At 40.4% G+C, this 23422-nt stretch overlaps 1 protein-coding gene across 2 annotated transcripts in view; it reads left to right on the top strand.

Moving 5' to 3' along the window:
• Positions 1-23422, top strand: part of AGTPBP1 (ATP/GTP binding carboxypeptidase 1) — a 163212-nt gene that overhangs the window by 123537 nt on the left and 16253 nt on the right. For both annotated transcript variants that reach the window (XM_075828721.1, XM_075828714.1), the window contains exon 25: positions 5353-5513. In XM_075828721.1, coding sequence (XP_075684836.1) covers positions 5353-5513 — 161 coding nt within the window. The remainder of the gene's footprint in view (positions 1-5352; positions 5514-23422) is intronic.

The following is a 23422-nucleotide window of genomic DNA, read 5'->3' as shown; positions in this document are numbered from 1 at the left end:
AACTTAACCTATGAATGGGGAGCCATCTTCAATAACTTCTTCAGGGTAGAACCTCCTTGTCCTGGTGTCTCCCAGGCCCCTATTTAAATTCTTGTCTGTGATCGCGACAATTCGGTCTGTAAGGAGACTAGATCCAGAGGTCGCTGAGGCAGGAAGTGATGTCATATGATTGACCGGTACAAACAAGAGGACTTCATCTGGCGCAGTCATGTTACATGGCATGTTTTATCTGTCATATATATATAGAAGGCTCTCATTTTTTGTCCCTGACCTTAGGCATTCCCAGAATTCTAGTATAAAACGGAGCAGCATTGGCAAATAACACATGATTTTAAGTTGTACATTCAGTATATACATGTACAGTATTTATGTACGTGCTTTACAGATATACATTTGTATTTTATGTCCTAAACTTAAAAAAATTAAAGCGTGTTAGTAGGCTTGGAGATGTTTGTAATGAAACCAAGAACTGGGACCAGGAGGCGACTGTAAATACTTTCATTTAAAAATGTTAAATTATTCTGGCGTATTTTTTTCTTAGAACTCTACATTGTGACAACTGGGCATTACCATCCCCCTTTTCACAGGATGTGCCTCTACTCAGCCTGACACGGTCTACGCTGATTGGACACTGTGAGAGTGGGTGGGTCATGCCCAATTCACAAGGGGAAATTAATTTCTACATTTCCCAGAAGAATAAGAGAGGAACGGCACAATGTGGAGTACTAAAAAATTGTGCTCCAGCTATGTTATTTCATGAGGAAATTTACTAAAACAGTCAGGAGAGCTTACAAGTCCTCTATGAAGGAGAAGTTCCATGGTAGATCGCATGATGGTAATACAATTTTATAATCTGTTTTCTAATATTCTGATAAAAAAAAAGTGTGTATAGTTCCTAACATTGTATTGTAATAATTTTGAAATACACGGCCAGCAGTGGTCCTTGTGAAGTTTACTGCTGACTTGAAAAAGAGGGGATTTAAAACTTGACAGCAAAAATGTTTTAAATGATAACTTTAGTCACAACAATAATATTTTTGTGGTCATTTATGGAATTTGACACACTTTTTATTTTTATTTTTTTATTTGTAACTTTATTGGCTGGTTTACCATTGTACGATTTTCATAGAAATTTAGACTTCTTTTCTCCACATGGTCCAGTCATACCCAGGTTTATGTTCACTTTGTATTATATATTGTTCCTGTATAGCCTCTTGGTCACTAAGTGGTTTTAGATTTGACAGAGACAAAGTATTATCCTGCCAGCACATTGATTTCTTGATAATACTCGATGCGGTCATCTGATTAATGCCCCGTCCTCCTATTCTGAAATGAATCCCATAAATTAAAATCTACTTGTTTAAAACACCTGGTTCGACAACAAGTAGTGACGGTGCGTGTTTGCTGTATCAGTAGGGCAATAACATTGTAAGTTCTTAGATGGGCATGGGCAATGGGATTTGTTGCCACTGAATAAATACAAGTGCAAAAACAAACAAATATATGCTTGTGCAGTGAGGAACTAATAGTAAAAAAAAGTAATCATTCCGGAGTTCGTATATTAACAATATACAGTATGACATCACAAAGGGCTTTTTATTCGATCTACTTTGCGTCTTCCACTATGCGTGAAACTAAATCAATGGGCGCCGTGTACATTTCCCCGGCAGCCTCCCTCCGGCAGATGAATCACCGCTTTGAAGCCCTTTAACTCTTTCACTGACTGGGGTTTATGGACATTTTGCACCTCTGGAAGCCAGGAAAATGTTCACATTTTTGACATATACAAATAAAACCTAAACTACAAAATAAAAAAAAAAACATACTAAACCCCCATACCTATATATTTTCTGAACATTGACAGCTGGGAGTGGCATAGTAAGAATGCCACTTCGCGCATTATACACACAGGCACTGTTGCGCAATTTTTCATTAAAAAATGCATCAAATTTTTATATTTGAGGCTAAAAATATGAGCCAAGCAGAAAATTAGGTGCGCTACAAATCTTAAAAATAAGTTAAATATGTGCAGAGTACATATATACCACTTATGCCTATGTCTACATGCACATATCTTCATATAATTACAGAATTGAGGAGACCAAATGGAATTGTAAAAAAAAGTAACAGCCTATAAAATACTTATAGTACACAGCTCAAAATGTGAGTGCTCCCCCAAGCCCTATATATTTCCTCAGAGCATCCAACCTGACAATTGCAGTTGTCTTGAAGTGTTGTTGGCAGCCAAATCCACCTGTACGTAACCCTGTAGCATACAGGTATTATTTGAAAAAAGAAAAATACATTATAACATACATTTACAAGAAGAGGTTTACACACGAAAACAATGTAAAAATAATAGACTAAGGTCTGCAAAGTTCATATATACCACAAGCATCTACATCAGCATGAGATTGTCCTCTCAAAAACACTGAACAGAGGCCGTGCAATATATAGCCATCCACAAATGTATTAAAAATATATACTGAACAATTTTTTGGAGCGCGCACAGCATAGTGTATAAAAATACAACTTCATCATTTATACATATAACCAACTTTACGCAACTTTCCATCAAACGGTGATTATAAGCAAAAAGTTCAAGAAAATTCTACTTTGAGACTAAAATGCTTACTCGAGCAGATCTCTTATGTAGACCATGTTCGTCCTCTGCAAAGAACTGTAAGATGTGAGGAGTTCATACATACCACAAATGTCTATGTTCACATGTGCGTGCGTGCGTTCAAGAAACGCCAAAACTGCAGGAATGCACTAGCCAATTTTTGCATTCACATAAATTTAGGGATTATATAGGTATATCATTTTCCAACCCCCTATAGAAATATAGCAGTTTTGTTTTTTTTTGCCGCGATTTAAAAAATAACATACATCTTTGCCTAATATTAAAGTTCCTTTTGTACACACCCTTTTTGCTTTTTTCGAATTTCTAGCCTTAAAGTTTGAAAATGATAGTAAAAAAATAAAAAAAAAATGCTTTTTTTGCTTTTTAGCATTTTTTTCTGGTAAATTGGTTTTAGCCTAAAATAGACCTATTGATTTGTGATTGTCATTGTCTACCGTAAATTTTTATATATAACATGTCTAATTGGGTCAGGGCTAGCGTTACGAAAATAATTTGGGGCATTTTTTTTGGTCTGGTATTTTATGTGTCTTTATTATTACATTTTTTTGGTACTTTATTTAACGTTTATTTTTTTTTATTATTATGGTCTGTCCTTCAAAGGTCAGGAAACACCTTTGTGGGACTTTATTTTTTATTTTTTCTTCTTTTACACCATATTTTTCCACTGTAACTGGGGCTGCACATCAGTCCTCTTATAGTGACTATTGTCACTAACAGGGCTGTGCTGGGTCTAGCTGCTTCTATCTTCTCCTCATGGTCCCCGGGAGTCACTGACTGCCAGGGACCCGACATTCAGCTCTGGCAGCAAGCTAAAACCTGCGCCGTAAATACGCTATATTGCGGGTTTTAAGGACCCCGAACTCTGGATGTATATACACAACCGGCGGTCGGTAACCGGTTAAAGACGACTTTTTTGCTCTCCTGAAAGGTCTGTTTTAGTTAGTATTTGTATTCCCCATACAAATGACAATTCCAGAGCATCTTTTCTTAGAACTCTGTGTTGTGCCAGTCCTCTGTTATTACACTTAGGCGGGATTCACACGACCGGGTCCCGCCCGAGTGTCGGCCGGTAAAATCGGCCATTTTGCCCGGCCGGTTTGCATAAAGTTTTGCATCCGTTCCGGGCCGGGTAGATCTGGACAGTGACATCCGCGGCAACTCCTGAAGGGGAATCCCCATGTGTTCGGGGATTCCGCTTCAGGAGTTTCCCCTGATGTCACTGCCCAGATATGGACAGAGACATCAAGCGCTCTGTCCAGGAGCGGAATCCCCGAAAACACAGGGATTCCGCTCCTTCAAGGAGCTAAAGTGGGGCTCGCACATAGCAGAGCGGGGAGATACCTCCCTGCTCTGCTATAGTGGCGTCGGTACAGTAGTAGCAGCAGCTGCTAGCGGTGCCGTGGAAGGTGTCGCCGGGCCAGGGCGCTTTTAAAACAAGCAGGGGAAGGGAGCCAGCGCAGCGCTCCCTCCACCTGCTGTACACCCCGGCCCTGCCACACAGTGTACAGCGTACAGCCATTCGTCCGAATGGCATCAACTCCTCCTCCTCACATGCACTCTGCGCTGTGAGGAGGAGGAGATAGACGGCAAGCGACGGAAAACCCGGCCATCACATTCCGGTGATGGCCGTGTATTACCCGGCCCCATAGACTTCTATGGGAGCCGGGTACCCGGCCGAAAATAGAGCATGTCCTATTTTTTTGACGGCCGGTTTTCCCGGCCGTCAAAAAAACGGTCGTGTGAATAGCCCCATTAGGGGTCTATTATTCCTAATGCAGCCGGGTGCCGGCCGATTTATGAACGGCCGGCACCCGGCCGGGAAACACTGTCGTGTGAATGAGGCCTTAGAATAAATTCCACTTGTAAGATGGGTGTGTCCCTACACCGTGTGAGCAGTGATTGGATTGTGTTAGAATTTGTAGGGACTCCTCCCTCCAATGGTAACACCCGGTTGTCAATTTATTCATAAATTTGTAGGAGGGATTACTGAGGAACTGTGCAGAGTTCTAAGAAATAATGCTCTACGATTGTTATATTGTGGGTAATACAAGTATTTATTAAAACAGCTGACAGGTCCTCTTTAAAAGCTTGTATTTAAAAAATAAAAAAGGGGTGGGGGTGGTCCCCTGATAAAGTGGAAAGTGGCTACCGAGATTATCTCTCACTTTTGAGGAACTGGCACATTTGGGCATTACATGGATTTTTCTTTTAGTGGAAGGTTCCCCCGCACGGAAAAAAAAAACGGCCCCTTTTAAGCTTCAAATAAAAAAAAAATTGTGTATGCAGCTAATTTCATATTCCGATCATGTCCTTCCACAAAACCTTGTAAGGTTTAACATAAAGGAAAACCTGAGACATATTAGTGCCGTATGTAATTCAGGATTAGATGATCTTCAGAGATGAGTCACGTCCAATCGATGTGATTTTATAAACCTTTCCAAGTCATGGAGCCCTGGAGAACCAATATACGTATTTAGGGTTCCATTAATGGGAACTAATATTTTTTCGTCTTGGAGAAGAGTTTTAAACAATGACCTCATGTATTTGGCTGGAGTCCTTCTTTAATTGTTTTCCGCTTTAGAGTATTTTTAATCTGGTTGGTAAACTGTATCTGCGTTGCTAGATCAATCGCTTCAGAAGTGATTTATGAACTGTTACAGATTATCTGTTTTCCATGTAGTTGAATGAAACATTTCTTTTTGCTCCAGGGTTTGCAGATTGGGACAAAGGAGCTTGAAGAGATGGGTGCCAAATTCTGCGTAGGATTACTTTGCTTAAAGAGACTGACCTCTCCCATGGAATTCAGCCTTCCTCCAAGCCTCCTGGATATCGAGAATGATCTGATCGAGTCCAGCTGCAAGGTTGCAAGGTAGTGTAATAACTTATTTTTATGGTTGAGTGTCAACATTTTTGACTTTATTCAAGCATTTCACGTTTACTTCTATTGTCCTATTGCAGCGACCCTGGCATATTTTTTTAGATGACAAATTCACGCCCTACAGCTTTTCACTTCACGTGTCTATTGATGATGATTTTTGGCTTATATTTGCTTACAATAAAAGGAAATGACTCCAAAAAGGTCTTGCTTTGTTACTGTTATCTAACAAGCAGTGTTAACTATTAACCCTTTAAAAGCCACAAGTAAACCTCTACGATCAATCTTGCCTTTAAGGTTACTCAATTTGTTTATATGATCAGGCAGGGCAGCTGAAGGCAAGAAGCTCAACAAGCAATTGGTGGATCTTCTGTATACCCCTCATAGCCCACTTGGAAGAGGTCATTAAATTGGGCTTGTTGATCATGGAAAAAAGATGCCTTAAAAGTTCTCATCTTAACAATACAATTCAATACAAAAACTGGCACATGACTTCTTCATTCCAAAAACTGTACAAAAGAACGGGGGATGTTGTTTACATGTGAAGGCAAGGGAATTGTGAATGAAAAGGGTACTTTACAGTTAGAGTAGTCAACCTTTAACCCCTTCCCGCCTCCTTTTTTAGATTTTCATTTTCGTTTTTTCCTCCCCACCTTCCAAAACCCATAACGTCTTTATTTTTCCGTCGATATAGTCCTATGAGCGCTTGGTTTTTGCGGGACGAGGTTTCGTTTTTTGTATCGCCATTTATTGTGCCATATAATGTAGTAGGAAGCGGGAAAAAATATATTTGTGGGGTAGAAAATGAAAAAAACAGCGATTCCTCCATTGTATTTTGCGCGTCGTTTTTACAGAATTCACTGTGCAATTAAAACAACATGTTAACTTTATTCTGTGGGTCAATCCGATTACGGCGATACCAAATATATAGTTTTTTCTACACATTTCAGCTATATAAACAGATGGAGCGGGCTGCACAGGCGGGTACTGTAGTGATAATGGGAGATTTTAATTTCCGGGATATTAATTGGTGTCATGGTTCGGCTTCAACTGCAAAGGGGAGACATTTCCTCAACCTGTTGCAGGAAAATTTTATGGGCCAGTTTGTGGAAGACCCGACTAGAGGTGAAGCTCTGTTGGATCTGGTCATTTCTAATAATGCAGATCTTGTTGGGAATGTCAATGTTCGTGAAAACCTCGGTAACAGTGATCATAATATAGTTACATTTTACCTATACTGTAAAAAGCAAACGCAGGCTGGGAGGGCAAAAACATTTAATTTTAAGAAAGCCAATTTCCCCAGGATGAGGGCTGCAATTCAGGATATAGACTGGGAAGAACTAATGTCAAATAATGGAACAAATGATAAATGGGAGATTTTCAAATCTACTTTGAGTTATTATAGTGCAAAATTTATTCCTACAGGTAACAAGTATAAACGACTCAAATTAAACCCCACATGGCTTACACATTCTGTGAAAGGGGCAATACATGACAAAAAAAGGGCATTTAAAAAATACAAATCTGAGGGTACAGCTGTAGCCTTTGTAAAATATAAGGAGCTTAATAAAATCTGTAAAAATGTAATAAAATTAGCAAAAATACAAAATGAAAGGCAGGTGGCCAAGGATAGTAAAACAAATCCCAAAAAATTCTTCAAGCATATAAATGCAAAAAAGCCCAGGTCTGAACATGTGTGACCCCTAGATAATGGTAATGGGGAGTTGATCACAGGGGATCAAGAGAAGGCAGAGTTACTAAATGGGTTCTTTAGCTCTGTATATACAACTGAAGAAGGAGCAGCTGATGTAGCCGGTGCCAGTGCTGTTAATATATCAGTTGATATACTGAATTGGATGAATGTAGAGATGGTCCAAGCTAAATTAAATAAAATAAATGTGCACAAGGCCCCGGGACCAGATGGGTTACACCCTAGAGTTCTTAAAGAGCTTAGTTCAGTTATTTCTGTCCCCCTTTTCATAATATTCAGAGAATCTCTAGTGACTGGTATAGTGCCAAGGGACTGGCGCAGGGCAAATGTGGTGCCTATTTTCAAAAAGGGCTCTATGTCTTCCCCGGGTAATTATAGACCAGTAAGCTTAACATCCATCGTGGGGAAAATGTTTGAGGGGCTATTGAGGGACTATATACAGGATTATGTGACAATAAATAGCATTATAAGTGACAGCCAGCACGGTTTTACTAAGGACAGAAGTTGTCAAACTAACCTAATCTGTTTTTATGAAGAGGTGAGCAGAAGTCTAGACAGAGGGGCCGCTGTGGATTTAGTGTTTTTGGACTTTGCAAAGGCATTTGACACTGTCCCCCATAGACGCCTAATGGGTAAATTACGGACTATAGGTTTAGAAAATATAGTTTGTAATTGGATTGAGAATTGGCTCAAGGACCGTATCCAGAGAGTTGTGGTCAATGATTCCTACTCTAAATGGTCACCGGTTATAAGTGGTGTACCCCAGGGTTCAGTGCTGGGACCCCTATTATTCAACTTATTTATTAATGATATAGAGGATGGGATTAATAGCACTATTTCTATTTTTGCAGATGACACCAAGCTATGTAATATAGTTCAGACTATGGAAGATGTTCATGAATTACAGGCAGATTTAAACAAACTAAGTGTTTGGGCGTCCACTTGGCAGATGAAGTTTAATGTAGATAAATGTAAAGTTATGCATCTGGGTACCAACAACCTGCATGCATCATATGTCCTAGGGGGAGCTACACTGGCGGATTCACTTGTTGAGAAGGATCTGGGTGTACTTGTAAATCATAAACTCAATAACAGCATGCAGTGTCAATCAGCTGCTTCAAAGGCCAGCAGGATATTGTCGTGTATTAAAAGAGGCATGGACTCGCGGGACAGGGATGTAATATTACTACTTTACAAAGCATTAGTGAGGCCTCATCTAGAATATGCAGTCCAGTTCTGGGCTCCAGTTCATAGAAAGGATGCCCTGGAGTTGGAAAAAATACAAAGAAGAGCAACGAAGCTAATTAGGGGCATGGAGAATTTAAGTTATGAGGAAAGATTGAAAGAATTAAACCTATTTAGCCTTGAAAAAAGACGACTAAGGGGGGACATGATTAACTTATATAAATATATTAATGGCACATACAAAAAATATGGTGAAATCCTGTTCCTTGTAAAACCCCCTCAAAAAACAAGGGGGCACTCCCTCCGTCTGGAGAAAAAAAGGTTCAAGCTGCAGAGGCGACAAGGCTTCTTTACAGTGAGAACTGTGAATCTATGGAATAGCCTACCGCAGGAGCTGGTCACAGCAGGGACAGTAGATGGCTTTAAAAAAGGGTTAGATAATTTCCTAGAACAAAAAAATATTAGCTCCTATGTGTAGAAATTTTTCCTTCCCTTTTCCCTTCCCTTGGTTGAACTTGATGGACATGTGTCTTTTTTCAGCCGTACTAACTATGTAACTATGTACACATAAGAGATAAAATATATTTTGTGTCGCCAAATTCCGAGAGTCATAACGTTTTTATTTTTCCGTCGATTATGTGGTATGAGGGCTTATTTTTTGTGGCATAAGCTGTAGCTTTTAATGATACCATCTGGGGTACATGCAACTTTTTGTTAAATTTTTTGTAGGAGATGAGGTGACCAAAAAATAGATATTCTGCGTTTACAATTTTTTTACGCGTTCACCATGCGGGTTAAATAATTATATATTGTAATAGTTCAGACTTTTACGGACGCGGCGATACCAATTATGTTTATTTTTTTACTATGCTCTAGGGGGAAAATGGGAAAAGGGTGTTTTTTTATTTTTTTTTTAATTTATTTTTTTACATTAAAAAAAACACTTTATTTTGCCGCTCGTTACTCTGAAGTGTCGGCTGTAACATACAGCCGACACCGGCATCGTATGGAGCGGGTTCACTCCGTGAGCCCGCTCCATACTTCCCCTACCCGACTTTGGCGTATGGATACCTCAAATGTTGGGAAGGGGTTAAAATTCCCTTCCCCAAGAGGTAGTAATGAGATATCTATCTATCCATCCATCGATTTGGCGCCTAAATATTGACATTAACCTCTTCCCGCGCTATGCCGCAACTGTACGCCCTGGAGAGGGCTTGCTTCCCGCACCAGGACGTACAGTTGCGGAGCAGTTCCCGGCGCACACAGTCCTAACGTACAGTGTCAGTGAACCAGGAGGTCAGCTGTCTCCGACAGCTGACAGTCCACTGTTGCCGGCCAGCAGACCATCGCCACTGATTTTGCCAATTAATCCCTTAAATGCAGCGACCGATTGCGATCGCCGCATTTAAGGGGTTTGAAGCATAGCGGCAGCCCCCACTTTGTGCTGGTCGTGGCAGCAGGGGGCCAGACATTGGCCTCCGGGTTGCCATGTACGGAAGACTAGGAGGACCAGCCTCTGGCTGGTGGTCCTAAGCTTCCTGTCAGTGTGACTGTCACGTCACAATGACCGTTAGAATACATTACACAACATAGGTAGTGTAATGTATTATAGCAGCAATCAAAGCTGCAAGTTTTCAAGTCCCCTAGTGGGACAAAAGAAAAAAGTTAATTAAAGTGTAAAAATAAGAGTTATGTTTAAAAAAACAAGAACTGCTTTTTTCCCTATAATAAGTTTTTTTATTATAGGAAAAAAATGAAAACGTTAAAAAAAAAAAAAAGTACACATATTTGGTATCACCGCTTTCTTAATGACCCAAACTATAAAACTATAATGTTATTTTTCCCGCACGATGAAAAAAAAATCAATAAAAAACAATGCCAGAATCGCTATTTTTTTTTGGTCACTACTCCTCCCAAAATATAGAATAAAAAGTGATCAAATGTGAGTCGTATGTACCCCAAAACAGTACCAATAAAAACGACAACCCGTCCCGCAAAAAACAAGCCCTTACACAGCTTTTCTGACTGAAAAATAAAAATGTTATAGCTCTCAGAATATGGTGACACACAAGATAAATTATTTTATAAATAAGTGATTTTATTGTGCAAACGATGCAAAATATAAAAAAACCGATATACATATGGTATCGCCGTAATCGTATCGACCCACAGAATAAAGTAAAATTGTCATTTATAGCGCACGAATGCTGTAAGAAATATGAAACCAAAAAACGTTGTCCGAATTGATGGTTGTTGGTCACCTTGCTTGCAAAAAAAATGGAATAAAAAGTGATCAAAAAAACGCATGTACCCCAAAATGGTACAATGAAAACTACACACTGTCCCGCAACAAATAAGCCCTCACGCAGCTCCGGTGGAGAAAAAAAAAATACAAAAGTTCTGGCTCTCAGAATATAGCGATGCAAAATGTGCGGAGTGTTCCAAAACCAGATAAGATCGGGCACCATTTATCAGTGCGACACTGGCTACATATCTGTGGATAATTATTTATTTACTGCATTATTATACCCTCTTATTATTCCCTGATGTACTCCGCACAGATTACATATAACCTGATGTACTCCTCACAGCTTACATATACCCTGATGTACTCCGCCCAGCTTAAATATACCCTGATGTACTCCGCACATATTACATATACCCTGATGTACTCCTCACAGTTTACACATACGCTGATGCACTCCGCCCATCTTACATATACCCTGATGTATTCCGCACATATTACATATACCCTGATGTACTCCGCACAGATTACATATAACCTGATGTACTCCTCACAGCTTACATATACCCTGATGTACTCCGCACAGATTACATATACCCTGATGTACTCCGCACAGCTTACATATACCCTGATGTACTCCTCACATATTACATATATCCTGATGTCCTCCGCACATATTACATATACCCTGATGTACTCCGCACAGCTTACATATACCCTGATGTACTCCTCACAGTTTACACATACCCTGATGTACTCCTCACATATTACATATACCCTGATGTACTCCGCACATATTACATATACCCTGATGTACTCCGCACATATTACATATACCCTGATGTACTCCGCACAGCTTGCATATACCCTGATGTACTCCTCACAGCTTACATATACCCTGATGTACTCCGCACATATTACATATACCTTGATGTACTCCTCACAGATTACATATACCCTGATGTACTCCTCACAGATTACATATACCCTGATGTACTCCTCACATATTACATATACCTTGATGTACTCCTCACATATTACATATACCTTGATGTACTCCTCACAGATTACATATACCTTGATGTACTCGGCACAGATTACATATACCCTGATGTACTCTGCACAGATTACATATGCGCCAACAATATAAACTGAAATACCAGTAAAACTCCAAACTACTACCAAGCAAAATCTGCACTCTAAAAGAAAAATGGCGCTCCCTCCCTTCTGAGCCCTGCAGCGTGCCCAAACAGCAGTTTGCGTCCACATATATGGCATCGCCATACCCGGGAGAACCCGCTTAACGTTTTATGAAGTATTTATCTTCAGTGGCACAAACTGGGCACAATGTTTTGTGCACTATGACTTAATAGCACGTCATGGTGCGGCGGTTGATGTATGGAGCCGGCTCACGTGCTGAGCCTGCTTCATACGCTGCGGGTGTCAGCTGTGTATTACAGCTGACACCCGGGACAAACGGACAGGAACAGCGATCGTGCTGTTACAAAAGCCTGTAAAAAAAACAATATACTGCAATACATTAGTATTGCATTGTATTGTACCAGCAATCCAATGATCGCTGGTTCAAGTCCCCTAAGGGGACTAGTAAAATGTGTAAAAGAATTAAAGAGGCTCTGTCACCACATTATAAGTGGCCTATATTGTACATAATGTGATCGGCGCTGTAATGTAGATTACAGCAGTGTTTTTTATTTAGAAAAACGATCATTTTTGACTGAGTTATGACCTATATTAGCTTTATGCTAATGAGTTTCTCAATGGACTGGGCGTGTTTTACTATATGACCAAGTGGGCATTGTACAGAGGAGTGTATGACGCTGACCAATCAGCATCATACTCTTCTCTCCATTCATTTACACTGCAGATAGCGATATAGCTATATCGCTATTTGCAGTCACATAAACACATTATAACGCTACTCATGTGTCATGACAATGAATATACATTACCTCCAGCCAGGATATACAACTTTTTGATCACTTTTTATGGTCACTAAAAATTGTACCAATAAAAACTACAGCTGGCCTCGCAAAAAATAAGCCCTCACACCGATCAATCGACCGAAAAATAAAAACGTTATGGCTCTTAGAATGTGTTGAAACAAAACAATTTTTTATTTTAACAAATAGATTTTTCTTTGTAAAACTAGTAAAATATTTAAAAAAAACACCATAATTGTATTGAGCCGCAGAATAAAGTAAAGTTTTAATTTTTACCGCATAGCGAAAGCCATAAAACGAAACCCCAAAACAATGGAGGAATCGCAGTTTTTCCCAATTTCATCCCGCAAAGATTTTTTTTTCAGTTTCCAAGTACATTTTATGGTACTTTAAATGGTGTCAATAGAAACTACAACTCCTCCCGCAAGAAATAAGCCCTCACGCCACTCTATTGACGGAAAAATAAATAAGTTATGGCTCTTGGAATGTGGGGAGTGAAAAACAAAAAGAAGAAAGCAAAAAATGGATCAGTCCTGAAAGGGTTAATTCATTCTAATGAAAAAAATGTATGACCCCATGTGGGGTATTTCCGTACTCGAGAGAAATTGCTTTACAAACGTTTGGGTGTTTTTACTCCTTTATCCCTTGTGAAAATATGAAAATTCAACATTTTAGTGGATTTTTGATATTCATTTTCGCAGCCTACATCTAATAAACTCTACAAAAGACCTGTGCGGTCTAAATGCTCACTATACCCCTAGAAAAATTGAGGGGGTGTTGCTTCCAAAATGGGGTCACTGTTGGGGGGTTTCCACTGTTTTGGTCCCTCCAGGGCATTGCAAACACGATATGGCACCGAAAACCAATCCAGTAAAATCCGTGTTCCAAAATCCAAATGGCGCTCCTTCCCTTCTGAGCCCTGCAGTGGGACCAAACAGCAGTTTATTACCACATATGAAGTATTGCCATAATCGGGAACAATTGCTTTACAAATGTTGTGGTTCTTTTTTTCCTTTATTCCTTGTAAATATTAAAAATGTCTGTTTTTTTCATAAAAAAAGTAGATTTTCACTTTTACAGACGAATTCCAATATATTTAGCGAAAAACCTGTGTGGTCAAAATGCGAACTGTACCCCTAGATAAATTCCTTGAGAGGAGTAGTTTCCAAAATTAACTTTTGTGGTGTTTCCACTGTTTTGGCACCACAAGACCTCGTCAAACCTGACATGGTGCCTAAAATATATTCTAATAAAAAGGAGGCCCCAAAATCCTCTAGTTGCTCCTTTGCTTCTGAGGCCGGTATTTTTGTCCATTAGCACACTAGAGTCACATGTCGGATATTTCTAAAAACTGCAGAACCTGGGCAATAAAATATTAAGTTGCATTTCTCGGTAAAACCTTCTGTGGTACAAAAAAAATGTATTACAAATGAATATCGGCAAAAAAAAACAAAAAAACATTTTGGTAAATTTCACCTCTACTTTGCTTTAATTCCTGGTTAACCCCTTCCCGCTCCTTGACGTACTATTACGTCATGGCAGCTGTATCGTTCGCGCTCCATGACGTAATAGTACGTCACGGGAGTAACGGCCGTTTCGGCCGTCCTCCCGACACATACAGGAGCTGTGACGCTGCTGTCTTGTTCAGCAGCTGTCACAGCTCCTACAGCGGGGACCGATCGCTGTGTCCCCGCCGATTAACCCCTTAAAAGCCGCGTTCTATAGAGATCGCAGCATTTTAGGGGTTAAGCTGCCATCGCCGGCCTGCTACGCGATAGCGGCCGGCGATGGTGACTATGGCAACCGGACACCAAACAATGGCGTCCGGCTATGCCATAGACGGAAGCCTAGTGGGTCCTGACAACGTCAGGACCCACTATGCTTGCTGTCAGTGAGTAGCTGACAGTTCTAATACACTGCACTACGCATGTAGTGCAGTGTATTAGAATAGCGATCAGAGCCTCCTGCCCTCATGTCCCCTAGTGGGACAAAGTAATAAAGTAAAAAAAAAGTTAAAAAAAGATGTGTAAAAATAAGAAAATAAAAGATTTAAAAGTAATAAAAGTAAAAATCCCCCTTTTTCCCTTATCAGTCCTTTATTATTAATAAAAATATATAAACAAACAAATTAACTATACATAATTGGTATCGCCGCGTCCGTAACGGCCTGAACTACAAAACTATTTCGTTATTTATCCCGCACGATGAACGCCGTAAAATAAAATAATAATAAACCGTACCACAATCACAATTCTTTGGTCAATTCACCTCCCAAAAAATGGAATAAAAAGAGATCAAAAAGTCGCATGTACCTAAAAATGGTCCTGATTGAAACTACAGCTCGTTACGCAAAAAATAAGTCCTCGCACGGCTTGATTGATTGAAAAATAAAAACGTTATGGCTCTTAGAATAAGGTAACACAAAAAGTGAATGATTGTTTACAAAACGTATTTTATTGTGCAAACTCCATAAGACATAAAAAAGCTATAAACATCTGGTATCGCCGTAATCGTATCGCCCCGCAGAATAAAGTGAATATGTCATTTATAGCGCACGGTGCACGCAGTAAAAAAAAAAGAATAAAAAAACAATAGTAGAATTGCTGTTTTTTAGTCACCACGCCACTTAAAAATAGAATAAAAACTGATCAAAAAGCCGCATGCACCCCAAGAAAACTGCAATGGATTCCTCAAGGGGTCTAGTTTCCAAATTGGGGTCACTTTTGGGAGGTTCCCAATGTTTTGGCACCACAAGACCTCTTCAAACCGGACATGGTGCCTAATAAAAAAGAGGCTTCAAAATCCACTAGGTCCTCCTTCGCTTCGGAGGCCGGTGCTTCAGTCCATTACCGCCCGAGGGCCACATGTGGGATATTTCTCTAAACTGCAGAATCTGGGCAATACGTATTAAGTTGCGTTTCACTGATAAATCCTTTTGTGTTATAAAAAAAATGGTATAAAGAGGATTTTCTGACAAAAAAAAAAAGTCAATTTCACCTCTACTTTGCTCTAAATTTCTGTGAAACACCTAAAGGGTTCATAAACTTTCTACATGCTGTTGTGAATACTTTGAGGGGTCTAGTTTCTAAAATGGGGTATTTCATAGGGGTTTCTAATATATGGGCCCCTCAAAGCAACTTCAGAACTGAACTGGAACCTAAAAAAATAAATAAATGAGGCAATACTTCGCTTCTTACATTATACTGATAATGAGCCGTGCCCACCCCGAGATGACCCCAGTTTTGACCGTTTGTATAAACGGAGACCCCTATTAGACCGTTCCAGTGCCCGGTTTTCCCCAGCATACACCCCCGAGAAGTGTATTTCTATTGATGAGTCCCGGGTACATTTTAAAGGGAGGGTTCAATTCCGCGAGTACCTGCCGGGTAAGAGGGCAAGGTATGGCGTGAAGATGTATAAGCTGTGAGAGTGCATTAGGGTATACCTACAGGTTTAGGATATATGAAGGAAAGGCCACCCCCAAACCAGACTGCATCCTAGACTACAATAGGTACATGGGAGGGATGGACTTGTAAGATCAAATCCTGAAGCCCTACAGCGCTATGCGGTGTGGTATAAGAAGCTGGCCGGGCACATCATACAGATGGCATTGTACAATGCGTACGTGCTACGTCGATGTGCAGGCCAGACGGGAACTTTCCTGGAATTTCAAGAGGTGATTATCAAGAACCTAATCTTTAGTGACCAAGAAGGGGGGGCACCCAGTAGTTCTGGAAGCGAGCCCACACGCATCGTACCAGGGCAACACTTTCCAGGAGAAGTTCCCCAAACTGGCAAGAAGGGAAAAAGTCAAAAGAGGTGCAAAGTCTGCTATAAGAGGGCGATAAGGGATGACACAATATATCAATGTGACACGTCTCCCGAATAACCAGAGCTCTGTATGAAAGTGTTTTAAAATTTATCATACATCCCTTGGTTTATAATTTACCCCAATTTTACTTACCCTGATGCACTCCGCACAGCTTATCCCCCCTCGTCTTTCCCCTCTGGGCCCTGCTGTGTGTCCAGGCAGCTGATAACAGCCATATGTAGGGTATTGCCATACCCGGGAGAACCCACATTACAGTTTATGGGGTGTAGGTCTCCGGTCAAAATGCTCACTACACCTCTAGATGAATGCCTTAAGGGTGTAGTTTTTAAAACGGGGTCACTTCTTGCGGGTTTCAACTGTACTGGTACCTCAGGTGCTTCTGCATACATGACTTCGCACTAGAAAATCCCCAGTAGGCCAAATGGTGGTCCTTTCCTTCTGAGCCCTCCCATGGGCCCAAACGGCAGTTTATCACAACAAATGGGGTATTGCGGCCCTCAGAACAAATTGCGCAACAGAATGGGGTATTTTGTTTCTTGTGAAAATAAGAAATTTTCAGCCAAAACTACATATTATTTGAAAAAAATAATTTTGTTTTCATTCCCAGCCCAATTCAAATTAATTCAGTGAAAAAACTATGGGGTCAAAATAGTCACAACACCCATAAATGAATTCCTTGAGGGGTGTAGTTTCCAAAATGGGGTCATTTGTGATTGGTTTCTATTGATTTGATACCTCTGGGGCTCTGCAAATGCGACATGGCACCCGAAAACCAATCCAGCAAAATCTGGACTCCAAAGAACACACAGCGCTCCTTTCCTTCTGAGCCCTCCCATGGGCCCAAACGGCAGTTTATCACCACAAATGGGGTATTGCCGCACTCAGGACAAATTGGGCAACAAAATGGAGTATTTTATTTCTTGTGAAAATAAGAATTTTTGAGCTAAAATGACATATTATTGGAAAAAATATATATTTTTTTAATTCCCAGCCCAATTCAAATAAGTTCTGTGAAGAAACTATGGGGTCTAAATGGTCACATTACCCATAAATGAATTCCTTGAGGGGTGTAGTTTCCAAAATGGGGTCACTTCTGGTGGGTTTCCATTGCTTTGATACCTCTGGGGCTCTGCAAATGCGACATGGCAGCCGAAAACCAATCCAGCAAAATCTGGACTCCAAAGAACACACAGCGCTCCTTCCCTTCTGAGGCCTCCCATGGGCCCAAACGGCAGTTTATTGCCACAAATGGGGTATTGCTGCACTCAGGAGAAATTGGGCAACAAAATTGAGCATTTTGTTCCCTGTGAAAATAAGAAATTTTGCTAAAAAATTACATCTTATTGGAAAAAATGTCATTTTTTTAATGTCACAGCCCAATTGAAATAGCTGCTGTGAAAAAACTGTGTGCTCAAAATGCTAACAACAACCATAAATGAATTCCTTGAGGGGTGTAGTTTCCAAAATGGGGTCACTTTTGGTGAGTTTCCATTGCTTTGATACCCCTGAGGCTCTGCAAATGCGACATGGCACCCGAAAACCAATCCAGCAAAATCTGGACTCCAACAAACATATAGCGCTCCTTTCCTTCTGAGCCCTCCAATGGGCCCAAACGGCAGTTTATCACCACAAATGGGGTATTGCCACACTAAGGACAAATTGGGCAACCAAATGGGGTATTTTGTTCCCTGTGAAAATAAGAAATTTTGATCACAAATGACATTTTATTGGAAAAAATGACATTTTTTTCATTTCACAGCCCAATTCAAATAGGTGCTGTGAAAAAACTGTGCGGTCAAAATGGTAACAACAACCATAAATGAATTCCTTGAGGGGTGTAGTTTCCAAAATGGGGTCACTATTGGGGGATTCCTACTGTTTTGGCACCTCAACACCTCTTCAAACCTGGCATGCTGCCTAAAATATATTCTAATAAAAAAGAGGACTCAAAATGCACTAGGTGCTTCTTTGCTTCTAGGGCTTGTGTTTTAGTCCACTAGCGCACTAGAGCCACATGTGGGACATTTCTAAAAACTGCAGAATATGGACAATACATATTTAGTAGTATTTCTCTGGTAAAACCTTCTGTGTTACAGAAAAAAAAATGAATAAAATTGAAATTCCGCAAGAAAAATGAAATTTGCAAAGTTCACCTCCACTTTGCTTTAATTCCTGTGAAATGCCTGAAGGGTTAAAAAACTTTCTAAATGCTGTTTTGAATACTTTGAGGGGTCTAGTTTTTAAAATGGGGTGTTTTATTATGGTTTATAATACATAGGCCCCTCAAAGCCACTTCAGAGCTGAACAGGTACCTTAAATAAAAGGCATTTGACATTTTCTTAAAAATATGTGAAATTGCTGTTTATGTTCTAAGCCTTGTAACGTCCAAGAAAAATAAACAAATGTTCAAAAAACGATGCCAATCTAAAGTAGACATATGGGAAATGTGAACTAGTGACTAGTGTGGGTGGTATAACCGTCTGTTTTACAAGCAGATGCATTTAAATTCTGAAAAATGCAATTTTTTCAAAATTTTCTCTAAATTTTGCAATTTTTCACCAATAAACACTGAATATATCGACCAAATTTTACCACGAACATGAAGCCCAATGTGTCACGAGAAAACAGTCTCAGAATCGCTTGGGTAGGTTTAAGCATTCCCACGTTATTACCACATAAAGTGAAATATGTCAGATTTGAAAAATGGGCTCTGAGCCTTAAGGCCAAAACTAGGCTGCGTCCTTAAGGGGTTAAAACAGGGTTAAAACACTTTATGAATGCTGATTCCAATACTTTGAGGGGTGCAGTTTTCAAAATGGGGTGATTTATGAGGACTTTCTAATATATAAGGCCCTCAAATCCACTTCACTGAACTGGTCCCTGAAAAAAATAGCTTTTGAAATTTTCTTGAAAATGTGAGAAATTGCTGCTAAAGTTCTAAGCCTTGTAAACGATGCAAACATAAAGTAGACATATGAGAAATGTTAACTAGTAACTATTTTGTGTGGTATTGCTTGTAGTAATCTGTTTTACGAGCAGAGATGTTTAAATTTCGAAAAATGCTAAATCAGGAATTTTGAGGCACATTTTGACCTTCCTGAATTTTCTTGCGGACATTAAGCGCTGCAGGCAAAAAAAACAACTGGTTCCTCTGCCTCCCTGTTGATTTTAATGGGAGGTCAGAGACGGAACCGCGGGAAGAAAGAGCATGATGTCTTTTTTTTTTCCCGCCAGTGGGAAAAAACGACTCCCATTGAAATCAATAGGAGGAAGTTTCGGGGATTTTTTGGCGCTGATTCCGACACTGTTTCCGCATCAAAATCAGTGCCACAAAACTCAGTGCCTTGTTTTTCGCCAATGCTGACTGCACGATATGCTGGCTGTGAAACTTCTCCATTCCCTGTCAAATGTGGAGCCAATAAGGCCTTATGCACACAAACTTATTTTTTCCCTCCCGTAAATACGGGTCCGGTGTCACACGTATTCGACCCGTTTTGCACCAGTATTTACGGACCCGTGCCCATAAATACGGTTCCGGTGTCACCAGTATTCCACTCGTATTTACGGGCAAAATTGCACTGCACTAATCGGCAGCCCCTTCTCTCTATCAGTGCAGGATAGAGAGAAGGGGCAGCCCTTTCTGAGGTAAAAGTAAAAGAAATTCATACTTACCCGGCCGTTGCCTTGGTGACGCGTCCCTCTCTTGACATCCAGCCCGACATCCCTGGATGACGCGGCAGTCCATGTGACCGCTGCAGCCTGTGAAGCGGTCACATGGGCTGAAACGTCATCCAGGGATGTCGGGCCGGATGTCAAGAGAGGGACGCGTCACCAAGGCAACGGCCGGCAGGCCGGACTGGAGGAAGAAGCAGGAAGTTCTCGGTAAGTATGAATGTCTTCTTTTTTTTTTTTTTTTACAGGTTGCTCTATATTGTGATCGGAATTCACTGTCCAGGGTGCTGAAAGAGTTACTGCCGATCAGTTAACTCTTTCAGCACCCTGGACAGTGACTATTTACGGTCGTCGCCTAGCAACGCTGCTGTAATGACGGGTGCACACACGTAGCCACCTGTCATTATGGGAGCTCCATAGACTTTTATCGGTGCCCGTGCCGTTATTACGGCCTGAAATAGGACATGTTCTATCTTTTTCAACGGCACGGGCACCTTCTTGTAAGCATACGGGGAGGTACCCGTGGCCAATAGAAATCTATGGGCCCGTTATTTCGGGTCGTAATTACGACCCGTAATAACGGGAGTTTTTACGGTCGTGTGCATGAGGCCTAAGAGTTGTCCAATCTCCCTAAGTTTGTTCATCTTCTGCGTTGATCCCCTTGCGATGCTAGTTCACTCAGAGGTTAGCATTAAAGGGACTGGACATATAACATAAACTCTTCTTATTCACAGACAATTTATTACTTATATATTACTATAACCCAACCCAACACCCACATATCTCTTCTGCACCCACAATTTTCTTTCCAATGGTCTGCTAACCATATAAATTACCTGGGCGTCAAGATTACCCCTACATATTTCTATCTCTATTTGCAGCTAACACTCTTGCCCATCTATGAATCCTCACAGACATTATTGAAGAGTGGCACACCCTATCGCTGTCCTGGTTAGGTAGAATAAACGCAGTGAAAATTTCTCTCTTACCCAAAATATGCTATATTTTTAGGACACTTATGGTCAAAATCTCCACTTATATAATACGTAACTTTCAGCGCAAAATAATTTCCTTTATTTGGATGCGCTGTAGACCTCGAGTATCCAAATTAACTTTACATTGTCTCATACGCGAGCTTGGACTTGGGGTTCCTAATTTGTTGAAATATTATTAAGCCGCGACTATCACTCAACTCACCACGCTACATAATTTTAAGGACCCCATTTGTTGGTTTTTCTAGAGCTTCCTAACTTTCACCCACAACCAGCTCATTCGTATCTCTAGATGCTACCTCAATTCAGGCTCCAACCCATCAGTCCATTAATGGGGTTGTGCCATTGATATATAAAAAAGGAAATCAGACATAGTATAGTGCATGACAATCACTTTCTAACAAAGCTAGGACCTGCCCAGTATCTCACATGGATCCAGAGTTCTCCCAATTCATTGCTCCAATTGCTATGCTAAATTTTTATTAGGCTGGTAGCTCAGGGGGCATGTCCTTTCTGCTGCAGCTCCTCCCCCTTCCTGTCATAGCTTCTATAGCCAGATAATTGTGTTTCACTGGATCTGCCTCCTCTCTAGAAGAAGCTTTACAAATGATCCTAGTACATGTCTTTTTAGAGGGAGAGCCCAGCCCTATATAACTGAAGAAGAGGGAGAGCCTGCAGCTTACACACAATGAGGAAAAGCGGGAGAGGGAGAGCGCAATGCTGTATGTAAGCAGTGCTGTATGCAGGTGCTCTCCATCTAAGCAAACTGCGGGCTCTCTTGTGAGAGTCTCCATCCACACTACAAGCTGTGTTTCTGAATAAAAGCGTCTTCTCTACTTCTTTACTGACAAGCAGAGGAGGCATTTTCTATTGGCTGGTGGCAGTTGCGGAGTGTAGCTAAGCATGGGTGTCCTCCCTTATTCAGCTCAGTATGAGGACGTGCACATTACCATACTGGTTGAACACCAGGGGGCGCCATTATAATGAAATAAAGGGAATATCTCGCAAACTGGAGCGTTTTTGTAACGTAAGGTAAATAACCAAACTAATTTTTGTTTTTGTTTTTTACAATAAAGTGTTTTATTGGGTTTACAATTTTCCAGTAACAGATCAGGAAAACCTGTAGAAAGAAAAAAGGCCAACATGACCAGTGATTATCACACCGTATGCATCACAATATCAACAGTATATAAAAATTTAGGAGAAGATATCAAAGGATATGAGATGCATATCATATAAAACAAATAACAACCGCTTATGGTCCAAATAGCTCATGCGATCTGAGTAGACATTAAATCGTTATGATAGAGCTGAAAGAAACAAAAAGATATAAAAGGAAAAGAGCAGGGGGAAAAAAAAGGTGGGGTATACATATCAAAATGGTATATCACTCTTGTTTCTAGAGAATGAGATAGTAGAGAAATCAGGCCTGGGCATTTTTAATGCTGAATTATATTGCAATGACATTTAATACTGAGATCACCCCTCTAATGAAACCTTTTACCTTTAAATGTTCCTGTAGATTGGCCTCTTCCCACCTACGTTTAATTTATAACACTATCCCTTATTTCCTCCTGGAATATCACACCACCTTACCTATTTAACGGTGGAGAGAACATTGTGAATCTGATAAAAAAACTATTTCTCTGGGGTATATTCCTTCAAAACCCAGAGTGATAAACATACCCCCATAAGAAACATTTAGGTACCTTCAACTCGCATTGGATTTCATCCTTAATCAAATGTGACTCCACTTGTATCAAGTTCTCACGGTTTGAACACTTTTATGCCACACGTCTGGATTAACCTCAACCGTTTACCGCTAAATTTCACAGCCCTGCTCCTGATAGGATAACATGTGTTGACTAACTGGCAAAGAGATGTTGGCCTTCACCGTAACACAGCTGATTGAGTTTTTACCTGTAATATAATATCACACTATTCCCATAATGTAACAACACTAAAATCCCCATACAAGGTAATCGTTCGCTGGTACCTGGCCTCCAGTAGCATCGCCCATGTCGCCCCTGGATATCCTGACAACTGTTTTAGTGGCTGCATTGATTTAGGGGATATGCAATACACTTGGTGGACATGGCCTAAAGTGATCCGCTTCCGGACTTATTTAGTCTGATACGTTCTCTTTTCCAATGTATCGTTTCCGCGATATCCCAGGATACCTCTATTATGCTTCAGACCTCCAAAGTTAGCCCAGCCCCAATTGAAACTTCTGACTTAAAGGGGTTTTCCGGAAGCAATCAACTAATTTCTATTTCAATGCATATATAAAAATAATGTAATTTGT

Source organism: Rhinoderma darwinii, chromosome 1 (assembly GCF_050947455.1).
Source record: "Rhinoderma darwinii isolate aRhiDar2 chromosome 1, aRhiDar2.hap1, whole genome shotgun sequence".
NCBI classification, from domain to species: Eukaryota; Metazoa; Chordata; class Amphibia; order Anura; family Rhinodermatidae; genus Rhinoderma; species Rhinoderma darwinii.
The sequence above is the reverse complement of the archived record's forward strand: the minus strand, read 5'-3'. Positions and strand labels throughout refer to the sequence as shown.